The sequence below is a fragment of the Anabrus simplex genome, chromosome 6 (genome assembly GCF_040414725.1).
Source record: "Anabrus simplex isolate iqAnaSimp1 chromosome 6, ASM4041472v1, whole genome shotgun sequence".
In the NCBI taxonomy this organism is placed as follows: Eukaryota; Metazoa; Arthropoda; class Insecta; order Orthoptera; family Tettigoniidae; genus Anabrus; species Anabrus simplex.
The window spans coordinates 167712527-167729488 of NC_090270.1; the positions used below are offsets into that span (position 1 = coordinate 167712527).

The window sequence follows — 16962 nt, forward strand, 5'->3', positions numbered from 1 at the left end:
ACGGTCGGTTTTGCAGGCTAAGTCCAGCGGACATAGCCCAAAACGTGTTGTACGTAGAGTAGATTCTTTATCTGTATAAATAAAATCGTAACAACCGCGTGTCTCTTCATTGACTATTTTGGCCAAATGTTCGTACAGTTATCCGTTTCAAGTGTAATAATGACCATCTGCGTATTTTTTAGCTTTAGTTTCCTGAAAGTCCTCATCTTTAATTCCCCTCCCCCAAAGCAAGATTGAGGCACAATCTGCCAGACGAGCTAGAAAATTTAAAGTTGGCAAAATTATATATCTTAGCCTGTAATCGACGGAAAGCTTCCAACATTTTTAAATATTTCATTTTTACCCCCGATAAATGTCGGAAGGTCGGTGCAGACCTTCGTTTCGAGGTATATCGTGGCTAAACGGTAAGTCGTGTCACAAAACGGATGGCACAATCTCAGTTCAGTTTGGAGGGATCTACAACTTTGGTCCTATGACGTTTCGTCGTATCTCTATTCCTTATAGGGTAATGGGGCCAATACCCGGACAGCTCCTATTTCCGGACACTCGTAACGTTTATGTGGTTTCCATTTGAAATGTGTGCCAGATCTGTTTTCGAAACAGTTGACTAGATGGCACAACCGTCTTGCAGTAGAGTGAAACATTAGTGAATGGCAGGACATGTACGGTGATTGCTCCAGACAATATCAAAAGAAACATGCTAAGACGCCCCTCCTATACTTTTCCTTGACTGTATATTTATTCTGATCTTCCGTTTCACTTAAATTGGGAAAATGTAAAACCTGCGAGTAAGAGAATCTTTAGTATTGAGGATGAAAGGTTTAACCAGGCAATATGTGGGTGGTAATATGTAGGCCACGGCACGTGTGATCATGGCGCGAAATTTGTTCCTATTTCCGGACGCTCGATTGTTCCCAATTCCACACACCAACACATACCAACGATACATTCAAAGCTGGTTAATTGTACAGGTTAAAGTCACTACCGATTTATATTAAGACACAATTATTAAATATAATTTCCCTTTTACGTTTGATATCTTCGGTTCTCAAACTATCAATTCAACTTAGAGGGGTGCCCAAGGTAAAGGGGTCCGACTTTTTTCTACATATTAGTACAGTAGCGCTGTAGATACCTTCTGATATGATGACATTTCACAGTTAACACATGATACTATCTGGGTCTGGCGAGAAGTCGCGGCAGCTTGTAGGTACGGCACGAGTAGCATTAAATTACAAACATTAGTTGTGACAGAAAAACCAGATACATGTTCATTATTACTCTGTTCATTATGCAGTACTTATATAGTACTGAGGCTACCTCGTTGAAACTTCACGACCGTGCGAGTTGGCCGTGAGGTTAGGGTCGCACAGCTGTGATCTTGCATCCGGGATATAATGGGATCGAACCCCACTGTCGGCAGCCCTGAAGATAGCTTTCCGTTGTTTCCCATTTTCACGCCATGCAAATGCTGGGGCAGCCATTGTAATTAATAATTCTCTTCTCTATTTGACTGGCAGAAGTCAAGGGAGCATGCAATTGTGTTCAAGACTCCCCTAACCGATTGTGTTTGAGAGTAGGCAAGTGTGTCCGCCATTATAAACCAATTTACCCATCTAAAATGTTACTGGCATTAGGCATAGTAGCCTTGTTATTATAATGAAAACTCACCAACTCGGTGTGACTATCATCAAGGAAAGGGGCATTTCATTATAATGATAACAGCACAGCTCAGTTTTGACTGGCAGTAGAGAAGGTGCCTGCTATTATAATAAAAACTCCTCCACTATAATCTGTCTGGAAGTAGGAACGGGTGCCTGACATTGTAACGAAGACTCCCCAAATCGATTGTGACCGTGCAGTAGGTAATGGGGCCTCCCATTATAATGAAAACTAACCTACTCGATTGTGAATGACAGTAGGCAAGTGAGACTGTCGTTATCATCACAACTCAGCCACTCGCACTTTACATTGGAAACAACGTATGGGAACCTCCCCCCTACTGTTTCTGGATAACGCTAAGAGACACTCAATTTTTTAAAAAAATGTTATTCACTGCATGTACAGTAATTTATTTCGATATCCGTATACAATATAGAATACCGTGGCGATGCACGGGTACATGATGTTGCTAGTTATAATATAGGGTAACTATATTTGCAGACTTTGTTTAGGTAAAATGATCTATAAGTGTACTGGTAGTCAATTAAATTCTAGTAGGAAAGACAGTTTTACTGGACTCTGATTATAACACCCACAGAGATTCTGAAGCTCAGTAGAAATATGACTCTGTTCTCATTTATTTACATTAAAGTCACCAATAGTAATACAAAAGGTATTACCACATTTATTCCAAATAGCTTCTAAAAGTTTTAGAAAGAGTTTGGAGAATTTGGTAAGAGGGTTAGATACTGCCACTAAGCGAATATCGTTCACAAAACCCTTTATCACGATGAATTAAATAGTATATGAAAAAAGCATTATTGTTAATAGATAATAATGCATTAGCATATACGGTTCCTTTATATAAATGACAATTCCACCACCTTTATTATATGATCTAGAGCAGAAGGGATCATCATATCCATTCAATTTGGAATATTTTTCTTCATCAGGAGAAATCCATGATTCAACAATTACAATGATCTCAGGATATTGTGCTTCCTGTATCGTATAAAGTAAATTATTCCACTTATTACGAATGCTTAGGGAGTTGATGTATAGAATTCTAATTCCATCCTTGTTAGTAAGCTCCTGTAATTCACTCAGTTGGAATTCAAAAGCTTCCATCAAAAACAACGTGCATTATTCACGTACCTACTAGTAAATAGCCTACCTAACTCCTAAGAGGTAGAGAGAGTTACGACATCATCTATATTACTGATATGTATAATGCTAGTGGAATCACTTCTCCTTAAAAAAATTCTCCCTTCCCTTGACTACACGTACTTGAAGCATTTTGCTCTAAGGTCTTTATCTCGCTTAAGAAGACCTTTAGATTTAGCTGTTAGGTCATTGATATAAATAGTATGGTGAGCAGCATTAATATTAAGCGCAGTGGATGAAAGTTGCCTAACATTTTTCTTTGCAACTATAAGGTCATGCTTCTTCCATCTATTCACCAACTTAACCCCAATAGATTGATGTATGCACAAAGACGAACACAAAATGCTGTCAATTATTGTCTACACTGTTTTATTTGCAAGTTATTTACACATATTCTACACACATTAATGAATCGCCATCTTGACAAACATTTGACTGCTACAGTAGCATGTCACAACCAACTACCAACATAACTAAACACTCAGCTAACACGACTTCCACACAAGTCTCGTAAAAAATCTATATTCCTAAGACGGCCTCTTTGTATACGTTGCCTGGCCAGGCTTCTAAAAGAATATGACACAACATGTTTTCTCGTAATTTTGAGTGTCTCCTATAGCCTATTTACAATGTAAGGAAGTTTATACAAAATTATAGTCGCACATTGTATTGTTCTGGACTTATTACAGTGTGTTGCACAATGTTGCGGTGGATTATACATCATACTTACAGGTAATAATAAGTTATATACTATTAAAACGTGTTCTTACATTAAATGCACTCATATTAATATATAAAGCAGATGTTTCATGACATAACCTCACAAATAACACGATCATGATTTATACCAAATAAAGGTCGTACTCAACTACGTGAATAACAATAACACTAATAGTAATAGATGTAAACAAGTTCATAACCATACCTCACAAGTCATAATAATAATAATAGTACGGTACTTAATGATCATTCAAACTTGATATTCGCATTATTTACCCATGGATTAAAGAATGTTGTTTCCAAGTTACATTAGTCTATTACACTTGCGTCAATTTCTAGGTAGAGACTTATTCGATGTTGGAATTTTTTGAGCAACGTCAATGCATTTCTTATATTGATCTTTTATTGATTTCACAGCCAACTGCTAACCTAATATCCGTGATTAATTTGTATACATCTTCACTTTGTAGCTCTGGCACACCATGAATTTCCACGTTTACGTCGTAAGTACTGATTAAGTTGATCAATTTCTTCACAAGAGTTGGATTTCATAGTTTCAAGTTCTAGTAGCAGTTCTTTTATTTTTGTATCTTTTTCATTTACTTCCTTTCTAAGATCTTCAATAATCTTCGTACTAAGTCGAATCTGTCCTTGAGCCTATCAGTTACTTTATTGATTAGTCGCTCAAGGATACAATCGAAGAACGTAGAAGTACGGTACCCAGTATTTCACGAATACCGGTAGCTGATTCTAGATTGTTACATCCACTTTCAGCGGCTCGGATGTTAGTTTCTTCCACTTCAGGACACTTTAACTGACTCTGGATATCCATCATGCTGCTGTCCTTGTTCTTATTCTTTTGCTTATTCTTTGACATAACCTACAATTAACACTAAAGTACCACAAAGCGAGAATACTAAATTATACAATTACACAGCACTTTAAAGGTTAGTCAGCAGTACCTATTTTCCTAATCGTCAGTCGACAATGTACACTACTATAATGTACGAAACCTTCAAATTCATTTAATTACCCTCATAGACACTATTTTAAGAGACAACTTCACACCACATAAATGTAGAGCCGCCATTTTACTTAAGCGTTACGTTAACTGAGTTGTAATTCGTAAGCTTCCTTCACTAAGCTTCATTGTTATCAATATCGATACCATGCCGAAAAGAATATCTCCGTTATTTCCAGATACCTAGGACAAGGAAAGAATAATTAAGGCACCTTCAGGAAACTCAACGAGAAGCTCAACTGTCTTAAGATATGTTTCAGCGTTTTTCAAAATCTACTGAATGTATTTCAGTATAATATCCAGTGTCCATCAGTTCCTTGGATGGGGAATAAACCACATTCTACGCGTATGAAGCCGCGGATAAAAGCTAGTTTATCATAATTTTATGTAGGAATAAAGAATTCATCTTGTGGTATCTTCTGCCTGTCGTAAGAGTCGACTGAGAGGTGTGCTTTAAACCACTTTCATCTCGGCGGAATTAGGTTTTTGAGGTCAAGGGGTCTTTCTTTTTCACGGCAACGCTGGAAGATCATGGTTTCAGATATATGAAGAGGCTCATGGTTTGGCGGGCAATGGAAGTCACAGAAGGATCGGCATCATTGCCTTCAAAAATAAGAAGAGAGGTTACATCACGGTACACTTTGAAAGCCAGAAGTCGCAGCTCTCAGAATTCAACCTCGAGAAAAGGAATCTTCCTTACTACAGACATAAATGCCAGCTAGAGACAAATTATGATTGGAACGAAGGGAACAATTCCCGTTTTGCCGCCAATTTTCGGAAACAGATGTCCTTGCCAGCGCGTTAGAGGAAACTGCGTTCATTGCCTTAAGAGGTTCATTAATAATAGTAATGGAAACAGATGTCCTTGCCAGCGACATTAGAGGAAACTGCGATCATCGCCTTAAGAGCTTCCTATCCAACATAAATGTAGTATCCATGCTGTAGAAATCTCTCTTCGTCCTTCTCTCCGCTAGGTGCGCTTTTGTGCTCTTTGTAGATGGCAGTGGTAGTTTTGTCCTCAGAGCTTCGATGATATATCTGCTCATATCGAATTCCTATTGACTTGGAACAGTGTATTCGGAAGAAGACGTGTTTAAACTTATAGAAATTACAGGCCACTTTCTATGCGTACGCAGACGACATAGCACTAGGCTCATCAAACCTGGAATTACTACAGGAATGTATGTATCGCCTAACATTATGGGCAGAGAAGAATAAGCTAGAGATCAATGAGCAAAATACAGTCCATATGATATTCAGGAAGGGAGGGAAAATAACGGCCAAAGACCAACTGTTCTTCACTCCAAACGAGGAACCAATCAACATACCAAAGGAATTTAACTATCTCGGAATGACACTACAGACTACTGGAACGACCTACACTAAGCACATCAGGAATGGAGCAACTACAGCCATAATGGCCATCAATGACATCCAACTCCTGCGCAGACTCTCTGTATCCACTGCCATAAAGATCTTCAACACCAAGATAATACCCATAGTGACTTACGGACTACACCAAATCAAATCTCAAAGACATCGAGCAGATCAAAGCAACATCTTAAGAGACTGTTACGTGTATCGAAATACACTATCTCTAGACTAACATACGAGCTCGTCGGAGAACCTTCCTTCATTGAAAAATTAAGACAGAAAATGCCCCTACCATCCACAAACGCATGTCAGGAACTTTTATAAGAACTTCAGAACAAGAGAAAAGAGATATGGCTGGAATTCTACTCGACCGAAGCAATGACGTCTACAGACTGGAAAGGTGCGGACTACGATCTGCGCCACACGCTGACGCGATTCCCAATGTACGGGTTCCACCATCGTATATGCAAAAAGGGTTTCGACACTCCGGACGAAGTATCGTGTTTATGTGAACAGTGCGATAAACAGTGTGATCGGTATTATGTGGTATGGTGTCACCAGAGACGTATATCCATAACTCAACTTCGTAGCGACTAAATTGCTATATGCCGAACATATATGCACGTTGTGCGCTTTTCTATGTATATGTATTACGGTCTGATATATTATTGCAGTTGGTATTGTGTTAACAGTTTACTGAGTGGTAGCAATAGTTTAGAAAAAAGTCTGGATAATGCACCTTGCTTACGATTTAAGGAAGATGGTGTTCCTGTGCATAGTTTTACGGCATACTGGAACCTAGATAACCTCACCATACCCAGAAATAATATTACGTTTCAAAGACTAAGTTGGAAGATATAACAGTGATAATGACCATTAACACATATTCAGTTTATAACCATTCGTTTAGGAATAAAATAGTGTATAATACGAGTGAATGTGACGACATTATTTTAACACACTATCGACCAGCTGATGATAGACACTGGAACATACCAAGACCAATACGGTATACAGTATTTTGATGCTATTTGAAATATGTCGGATTGATTACATTTTGTGTTCAAAATGTTGGTGCTGTTTCAGTTACTCCACGTGTAAATCATGCCATTTGTCCTATCTGAACCTGTCCATCTCGGAAACAGAATTTATTAATTAAAGTCTATGCGATGACGTACAGAAACAAACTCGCATCGAAATTGCTGGCCATTTTTTAATAATTCCAGCCTAAAGAGCAGTACACTTCCCATCCACTAAAATAGTTCGCGTGAATATTTTGAAATAAATTCTCAGTCATCCTCTACACGATCAAGATGAGTGATTTGGCAGCAGATCTAAATTACGATTGTAATTATAATATGTTCTTAACCAAGACAATGCTGAACAATCTGAAGTCCAGGACAGGTGTGATAACTAGCCAATACACATATGATAGAAAATGCTGGTAGTTAACAGTAACTAATCATAATGTTGCGAATTGTGTTTTAGATAGGCAGTTTGTTCTTAGATGGCTACGGAAGTTGACTACTTGCAATAGATCCATTGAAGAGATGTATCAGCGAAACGCCTTCATGTATTATCTAGTATTAAATGTACAAAATGGGGAGTTGAGACCACCATTTAATGCAAACCCTCCTCTAGGACAGCTGCCAGGACTTGATCATCTGGAGGTATCGATTCAATCTTGAATTAATTATAAGTATAATAGAGAGCAATCTGTATTTTGTAATGTCTCGTAACACTGGTGTACTTAAAAAGAGGAGATGTAGGACACCTGAAATGAAGTAACGGTGTGCATTTAGGAGTTTAAAATTGATTTTAATAGCAGTTGTTGCCGGCGGAGTGCAAGGATAATTCTATTTTTTTATTTTCGGTAGAGTAAGATCTGACTGTGATTAACAGTAAATTAGCTTACTTGGTGAAGCTGAATCCGCTAGCCTCATGGAGTAGGAGTAGCGAGCCTGCTTCTTACCCTTCATTTTCTGCGTTCGATTCCCAGCCAGTCCAAGGATTTTAATTCTGAACTCATTTGATTTTAACATAACATTAATATATTTCATCTCTCGAAATAATGTGTTACATGCTAGGGCCCCGTCAGAGGAATCGATTGTAGTTGTCCTTTCGTTCCCAAGAAAGCCGATTCGACGATCTCAATTGAGGCCGGTTGAATTTGATGTTGAGGATATTTGAAACCAACAACTCCGTCCGTATCGTTGGCTTTTGGAACATTAGATATCTCCTGCCGAACAAATTTTGAACACCCCCGGCACTTTTTAAATTCTCCAACACTCGAAGGGTGTTATTATTATTAATCTTCTTTCTTTCTTTCCTCTTCTACCGCTTTTCCCACACCTGTAGGGTCGCGGGTGCGAACTGCGTAGCTCATGTGGATTTGGCCCCGTTTTACGGCCGAATGCCCTTCCTGACGCCAACCCTATATGTAGGGATGTAATCACTATTGCGTGTTTCGGTGGTGGTTGGTAGGACAGCTGCCAGGACTTGATCATCTGGAGGTATCGATTCAATCTTGAATTAATTATAAGTATAATAGAGAGCAATCTGTATTTTGTAATGTCTCGTAACACTGGTGTACTTAAAAAGAGGAGATGTAGGACACCTGAAATGAAGTAACGGTGTGCATTTAGGAGTTTAAAATTGATTTTAATAGCAGTTGTTGCCGGCGGAGTGCAAGGATAATTCTATTTTTTTATTTTCGGTAGAGTAAGATCTGACTGTGATTAACAGTAAATTAGCTTACTTGGTGAAGCTGAATCCGCTAGCCTCATGGAGTAGGAGTAGCGAGCCTGCTTCTTACCCTTCATTTTCTGCGTTCGATTCCCAGCCAGTCCAAGGATTTTAATTCTGAACTCATTTGATTTTAACATAACATTAATATATTTCATCTCTCGAAATAATGTGTTACATGCTAGGGCCCCGTCAGAGGAATCGATTGTAGTTGTCCTTTCGTTCCCAAGAAAGCCGATTCGACGATCTCAATTGAGGCCGGTTGAATTTGATGTTGAGGATATTTGAAACCAACAACTCCGTCCGTATCGTTGGCTTTCGGAACATTAGATATCTCCTGCCGAACAAATTTTGAACACCCCCGGCACTTTTTAAATTCTCCAACACTCGAAGGGTGTTATTATTATTAATCTTCTTTCTTTCTTTCCTCTTCTACCGCTTTTCCCACACCTGTAGGGTCGCGGGTGCGAACTGCGTAGCTCATGTGGATTTGGCCCCGTTTTACGGCCGAATGCCCTTCCTGACGCCAACCCTATATGTAGGGATGTAATCACTATTGCGTGTTTCGGTGGTGGTTGGTAGTGTAGTGTACTGTGTGAATATGAAGACGAAAGTGTTGGGACAAACACAAACACCCAGTAATCAAAGGCAATTGACATCCCCAACCCGGCTGGGAATCAAATCCGGGACCCTCTGAACCGAAGGGCTCAACGCTGACCGTTCAGCCAATGAGTCGGACTTCTTCTTCTTCTTCTTCTTCTTCTTCTTCTTCTTCTTCTTCTTCTTCGTCTTCTTCTTCTTCTTAATATAGGTTACTTTTTGTAAAGGGTGCATTCTTGAACTCACCCGACTATTGATGCTATCGATGAATACTCCCATCAGAAATACTGGATAAAATAAATTGATTATTACCAGCCCACATTAGCAGCACTGTATGGCCTAGAGCAAGGTTTTTTTTTTTTTTTGCATTAATTCATCTGTCCCAGTCTCATTTGACTTTGACGATATGAACGTTCTATGACGTGTAGTGTATAGTTCGCGCACCTTTTAGCGATATTTCTTTGTCAGGGGATGAGGAGTAAGGGGGGAGCTCTCCCGATTCCGGTAATACTGTCAACTGAATGGAAATGAAATCTGAATTGAATCGATAATATGATCGATCGATATGAATTTTCTAAACCTTTAGTATCTTAAGCCAACAACTGTGTCATACACACATTATATAACATTATATTCGATGCGAATCTTGTTCCTAGCATGAATTCTATAGTTTGGCTTTGCTGTGTAAACAACAGCTGTACTAGTTCGTAAAGTGTACGCCAGATGTCGCACAGCGATGCATAAGCGATTCATAGTTTGTGTTTCAAAGGTTGCCAATACGAATCTCGAAGATACCGGAGGTCGACCGATTCAGCACTAGGGTGTCCATGTATCGCTAAAAGGTGCGCGTACTTTTAGAGTGTCGCTCAAAGGGTCGGTTGGTGTACGCATTTCAGGAGGCTTGGCTGACCGATAGGCAACAGCACATCTAGCTTGGTAAGGAAAGAAGCGGGAGACCGCGTAATTCCTTATTTTCCTAGTACACCTCTTCAGTGACGTCTAGGCTACCTATGACAGCTGATAGCGGATCTATTGAGGATTCAAGTAGCCTTCGGGCAGAATACTCAACATAGTGTGGGAAAAGGAAACCTATGAGATTACCTAATAGTTTTGTATTTTTGAATGTTTTAACGATTATTATGGTAGTTCCTTTTATTAGTGGGGGCAGATAAGGATTTGGAGTCTGTCCTAATTCATTTTTATTCATCATCATCATCATCATCATCTGTTTACCCTCCAGGTTCGGTTTTTCCCTCGGACTCAGCGAGGGATACCACCTCTACCGCCTCAAGGGCAGTGTCCTGGAGCTTCAGACTCTTGGTTGGGGATACAACTGGGGAGAATGACCAGTACTTCGCCCAGGCGGCCTCACCTGCTATGCTGAACAGGGGCCTGGTGGAGGGATGGGAAGTCTGGAAGGGATAGACAAGGAAGAGGGAAGGAAGAGGCCGTGGCCGTAAGTTAGGTACCATCCCGGCATTTGCCTGGAGGAGAAGTGGGAAACCACGGAAAACCACTTCCAGGATGGCTGAGGTGGGAATCGAACCCACCTCTACTCAGTTGACCTCCCGAGGCTGAGTGGACCCCGTTCCAGCCCTCGTACCACTTTTCAAATTTCGTGGCAGAGCCGGGAATCGAACCCGGACCTCCGGGGGTGGCAGCTAATCACGCTAACCACTACACCACAGAGGCGGACTCATTTTTATTATGAGGTTTTATTCACATTCGGAATATCGAAGGCACGTTATGCCATGCATTGCTTTTCCTTTCTGCTAAGATGGCGTAGCGTAATTGGAGTAATCTGTATGTATATCGTGTATCGAGCGGACTGATATGGAGCCAAGCTCTGCTTTCGGGAGACAGGTGGGTTCGAACGCCACCGTCGGCTGTTCTGAGAATGGTTTTCTGTGGTTTCTCATTTTCACTTCCAGGCAAATGCAGAGACAGTCCCTATTCGTAGGACACAACCGATTCCTTCCACTTTCTTACCCAATTTAATTCACCATTATTAATTTCATCTTCAATAGTTGACGCCAGGAAGAGCATCCGGTCGTAGAACATGCCAGTTAATTTCATCTCACTCATGTCCGACCCTAAATCAAGAAACGGCACATACTTGTTAACGAGTGATAGCGTGCTCAGCTCGAAGACGGTTGTAACCCCAGCAAGGTGTTGTTACATATCAGTGTACCAAGCCCACTGAATTACGTACTCCAACCGACCCTATAAGCAACACTTTCACATCATTCGTGACCAGCACTGGATGCGTAATGAACGGTGTTGCTAGTAGTATTGATATCTCAGTCACTTTCATATGGTCAAAGCCAAGGATGAGATAGTACAGGCAGAAAAATGAAAGCATCAAACTTGAATTAGTTCATACTATGAGACGCAGTCAACTCGGCAAACTGTATCTCACCAGATATTGAACTAGACATATTTTCCACAATATTTACCTTTTCTTTTCCTGTAGCGGTATGTCCACAGCGGTATAAAGTTAAGAATCGTGCACTTTCCTAAACAGTGGAAGAGTTCTCTCACTGTTTACCTTATCTTGCTAAGGCATCGCCATACTTCTCAATCCTACACTTTTAAAACAATTGTTATTTAAGTGATCGAAAATAACATCCATTCAAACATAGAACAGTTAAATGCTCCTGTTTATAACCACATATTTTCCTAACTTAGACTTGAATTTAAAGCAGGAGGAGGATTTTATGTTCTTTACTTCGGTCTCAATGCGCCACTGTGCAGTGCTGCCGAGTACGACTCTCGCCGTATCCCAATTGGATAGCAGAGCAGTAAAATACAACAGGATCATCTGCTTTAAAAATGCTGCATATTAATCATCCACAGTGGAGCTTGTCTGCCAACTGGTGCATCCGAACTACCTCCATTTCCAACTTACTCCCCCTTTACGATTAATACAACACCAGCTACATCGAATTTAACACTGTTGCAACACCCCAACCATGACACCCGTTTTATTACCCGTTGCCGAAATATGCAGATACGAAAAGATTGAAATTATTTTGATGATACTTCTTACATAATAAGTCCCTTCTCTATCTCATGGTTGTGATCATGATGACAACAGTCACGTATATGTATATAATATCCTTTGTTTAGGAAACTGACCCTCAACGGGTTTGCCATAAGACACAGTGTTGTAAACATTTTATGTCTTGGAATATAAATGGTTCCTTAAAAGAAGCACGGACTCACGCACAGCCCTCGGTACTCGTGGCTAGGTAGCTTTCCTTGAGGCAAACCTCTTCCATAACTCGGCCATCATCCCCGGTATGGTACCTCCTGCACCCACTAACAATCCGTAAACAGTGACGGAGTTTACATGATATTTCTCCACGATGTAACTGGATACTGGAACGTAGATTGCCTGCTTCTGTTCGTCTGTTTCTATACGTACTGTTGGGTCCAATATTACAGAACGATCTCTCTGTTTATCGATGGCTACAATATTTACTCTTCTCGTGCTTCCATTTTCAGCTAAGCAGTTCACTTCTTCATGTACTTCCCACCCGTTATCGCAAAAGGCTTTTGAAATAAGGCAGCGAATTGTGTGATTGCGAGTATTTCTAAGCAATGAGTCGAATGGACTATTTTACTTGCTGTTTACTTGCTTTTTACAACTTTCTTATTCTACTGAATCTCTTTCATATTCGATTGTGGCACTACTGAGGGGAGTTGGAACCATAAAAATTGAAATTTTTGAAATTTTAACGAAATTTACAATTTCCTAATTCAATTGGGATATTATTTATTAAGAAACTCATTTCAGAAAGAAGTTTTTGATGTTTACTAAGTTATAACTAAAATTAATTCCTGTTTCAAATGGTGCTTTTGAATCCTCCGCATTTCCAAAACCAAGAGACAGTGAAGGCTTAGCTTCCATAAACAGCTTCATGATTTACATCGATAGCATTGTTACAGATATATGACAGCCTGGAGTACGTGTAAGGGGCAGTTAAATGAAAACCGAACACCCGCTACAACGTGGAGTTTTATTCAAAAGTAATTACTAATAGCGTTAGTACCTTTAATCCACTGGGAGACGAGACGATCAATTCCAGTTTTGTAGAGAGAGGTAGGTTGCTGACGGATCCACAACCGCACCCACTCTTGCACTCTCTCGTCCGAATGAAACCGATGTCCACTTATGTCTTTTTTTCCTCCGTGATTCGTCGGTTTTCCCGGATAAGGCTATCAGTCCGCCCTATCACATCAGGAGTAATGGCTCGATGGACCTGTCCTGGGCGCGCATCGTCTTGCAGTTCATGTGAGCCCTTTTTGGAATCTCCTATGCCACTCTTGCACATTCGTCAGAGACATGCAGTGTTCGCCATACACAACAGACATGCGAAGATGAGTTTTGCGTACTCCAGTACCCTCAACAACCAGAAAACGAACCACACTTCTCTGCTTGCCTCCATTTCTACAGCTGGACGAATACACTAGACCAGTCCGCGCACCAACAAAGATATAACCCTTCTTCTTCTTCTTCGCATTTGAGGGACTTCACTCACGTACTACGTCCAGCCACCAGTTTTACATAATACAGAGAAAGTTTAATGAATGGATGAGATTGGAACAATTCTGTAAGTGGTGAAAGCCTGTAGGATATCACTTCCAAATAAGTAGTACTAAGGCTGGCAATAGGTTAGAGACACAGGGATACATAGGATTCTACCTTCTTCACGCCAGTGTGACCCACTACAGCGGCTTTCTACACTAAACACAAACAAGACCGGGTCGACATATAAGGAGTCCTATATTCTAGATGAATGTTAGCTTCCGATACAAACTGAGATAGTATAGCGGCTATCTGAGGGGTGGGTTGTGGTACAAGACACGAAGTTTGTGAAGGAAATGGGAAAGTTGTACCCAGCATAGGATATATAATTCGTTTACGGATTGATTCGTGAATAGGACATTGGAATATTATGTGATTTAGCGTACCGATTTCAAGATTACAAGGACACATGTTCGAATTGACTAATTTCATACGAAAGATGGGCAGGTGTGCAGGAATGGTTTAATCTCATACGAATTATAATTGATATGTGTCGAACCGGGCGAGTTGGCCGTGCGCGTAGAGGCGCGGGGCTGTGAGCTTGCATCCGGGAGATAGTAGGTTCGAATCCCACTATCGGCAGCCTTGAAGATGGTTTTCCGTGGTTTCCCATTTTTACACCAGGCAAATGCTGGGGCTGTACCTTAATTAAGGCCACGGCCGCTTCCTTCCAATTCCTAGGCCTCTCCCATCCCATCGTCGCCATAAGACCTATCTGTGTCGGTGCGACGTAAAGCCCCTAGCAAAAAAAAAAAAAAAAAAAAAAAAAAGATATGTGTCGAGGTGTGTAATTGTTCTGAAGGAACCAAGGTTTTAAAGGGCTGGAGGGCAATAGCGTAAATAAATGTCGTCCTTTGCTAGAAGCTGCTCTTCTCCACTGACTCTGCCACATAGCCCAAATTTGAGATCGACAGGGTTCCCAGATGTCCGAATACAGAATAGCCGGGAAGAAGGTAAACCATGTCCAATTGCCGCTCCATTTGCCAAACCATCAACACGGACATTCCCTGGTATGTCTAAATGTCCTGGTACCCGTAGTAGTATGATATTAGCGCCAGGCGAATGAATGTCGGAGCAAACTTTTCGTAAATTTTGGATGTACCAGTTATGTGAATGGTTCGAATTTTCTAGAGTTCGCAGTGCACTAAGTGAGTCAGTGGCTGTATGCCTGGGGAATATGAGAGTGTTTAATATATAAAAGAGCTTGTCTGATAGCAAATCACTCTGCAGTGAAAGAGAAAGCTGCATCGGATAGAATAAATAATCTAGATAGGTTGATATCAGGGGAATTGAATGCAGCTCCCACTCCAGGGGGGTTTAGGTGCTTCTACCTATCAGTATACAAAATGAGTGTCTATTGCTTAATAAATTCTTCTTTCTCAAGTGAGGGAATCGACAAGGGGAGGGGAAGGTGATTAAAAGTTTTAGGAGGAAGTATTAAAGGGGGCTTTAAAAGAATTGGCTTTATCGGCTTTAAAAGAATGAATATATTTAGGATGAGTAAAAGTTTGGATGACCGAAGATTTTAGGTGACCGAAGGTCTTAAATGACCACAGAAGAGCAGGATATTTAGCCGTAGGTATGTGAAGGTCCATATAGTAGCGCCGAAGGAGTTGTGACTTAGGTATTAATGGAAGGGATGCTTGTAAAAAGAGTTTTGGAATGTACTTTGTGGAAATCAGTTTTCTACTAAAGAAAAGGGGAGGTTATGAGGATTCCGCTAAGATTGCCTTGTTAGGGGAGGAAAGCAGAGATCCCAACAGTAATTTGATGAATGAGGAGTTTTTGTAGTAGCGTGTGAATGTCTACGTTATCATATTCTCTTTGTATGCCTATAAACATGGCAAATAAAAGCCTCATTACGACATCGTACAAGAAGTATTTTTTTTTTTTTTTGCTATTTGGTTTACGTCGCACCGACACAGATAGGTCTTTTGGCGACGATGGGACAGGAAAGGCCTAGAAGTGGGAAGGAAGTGATCGTGGCCTTAATTAAGGTACAGCCCCGGCATTTGCCTGGTGTGAAAGTGGGAAACCACGGAAAACCATCTTCAGGGCTGCCGACAGTGGGGTTTGAACCCACTATCTCCCGGATGCAAGCTCACAGCTGCGCGGCCCTAACCGCATGGCCAACTCGCCCGGTCGTACAAGAAGTATTTCTGTGAGAAGAACATTAAGTGCGTCAAGTGTAGATCGTCCTTTTATAAACGTACATTGGTGTCTCAATGCGCCACTGTGCGGTGCTGCCGAGTAAAACTATATGGAAAACTCACACTAGTCAGATAACAACGACACTCCACTCCAAACGAAATTTATTTAAGTCTTTAGTCAAAAGAAACTGGGGAGCGGATCCAGCCATCCTTCTTACGCTCTATAAAAATATTGTCAGATCGGTTCTGGATTCCAGCACTACGTACATCGATATGACATCCATTTCCACCAAAGCTAAACTGGATTCGAACTCAATTCATCACTAATTTATATAAACTACTTATACATCGTTCTCTACATCTTAAAATACCTCGTTCTCTACATCTTAAAATACCCAGACATTAATCCTCCAGTAACTTCGCAAGGACTACCTCAAGATGATATTGTAAGTCCTATTCTTTTTATCATTTATACCTCATCTTTAGAACGAGCCATTTCTCCACGCGCTCTAAACGTCAAGCTATATGATTTTCTCGTTCCAACAAGGGGAACCTCCCTCACATATTATAGCAAGGTGCTCCTATTCTGATGGGAATTGGACTAAATATATATATAGTTTTCTATCCATTGCACTTTTATTTTTTGACGGTGGAGTAAGGCGAGTTGGGGGAACCGTTATTGAGGATGTGTAAATTTAAATTAGCGAAAAATCTTCACAATTTTGTTACCCTTCGGACACGTGATTTTACATGTCCAAAAGGGTGATGAGCGGTGAAATCTCCCCCAATGATTAAAGGAGTGGGAAAATGAGAGAAGAATTTTACCCAATTATTATAAGATCCTTGCACTCTCACAACTGTGTGCACCTGCGAGTTGTTGCCATGCAGTTCTCCTATTCCAGCGATGGTAGTGATACGTACCAACAGTGTTGCCG

The 16962-nt window shown here is 40.6% G+C and overlaps 1 protein-coding gene across 1 annotated transcript in view; it reads left to right on the forward strand.

The window, feature by feature from the left end:
• The first annotated feature begins 7254 nt into the window (after positions 1 to 7254).
• LOC136875918 (uncharacterized) overlaps positions 7255 to 16962 on the forward strand; it is a 47605-nt gene continuing 37897 nt past the window's right edge. The window contains exon 1 of the mRNA XM_067149537.2: positions 7255 to 7345. Coding sequence (XP_067005638.2) covers positions 7255 to 7345 — 91 coding nt within the window. The remainder of the gene's footprint in view (positions 7346 to 16962) is intronic.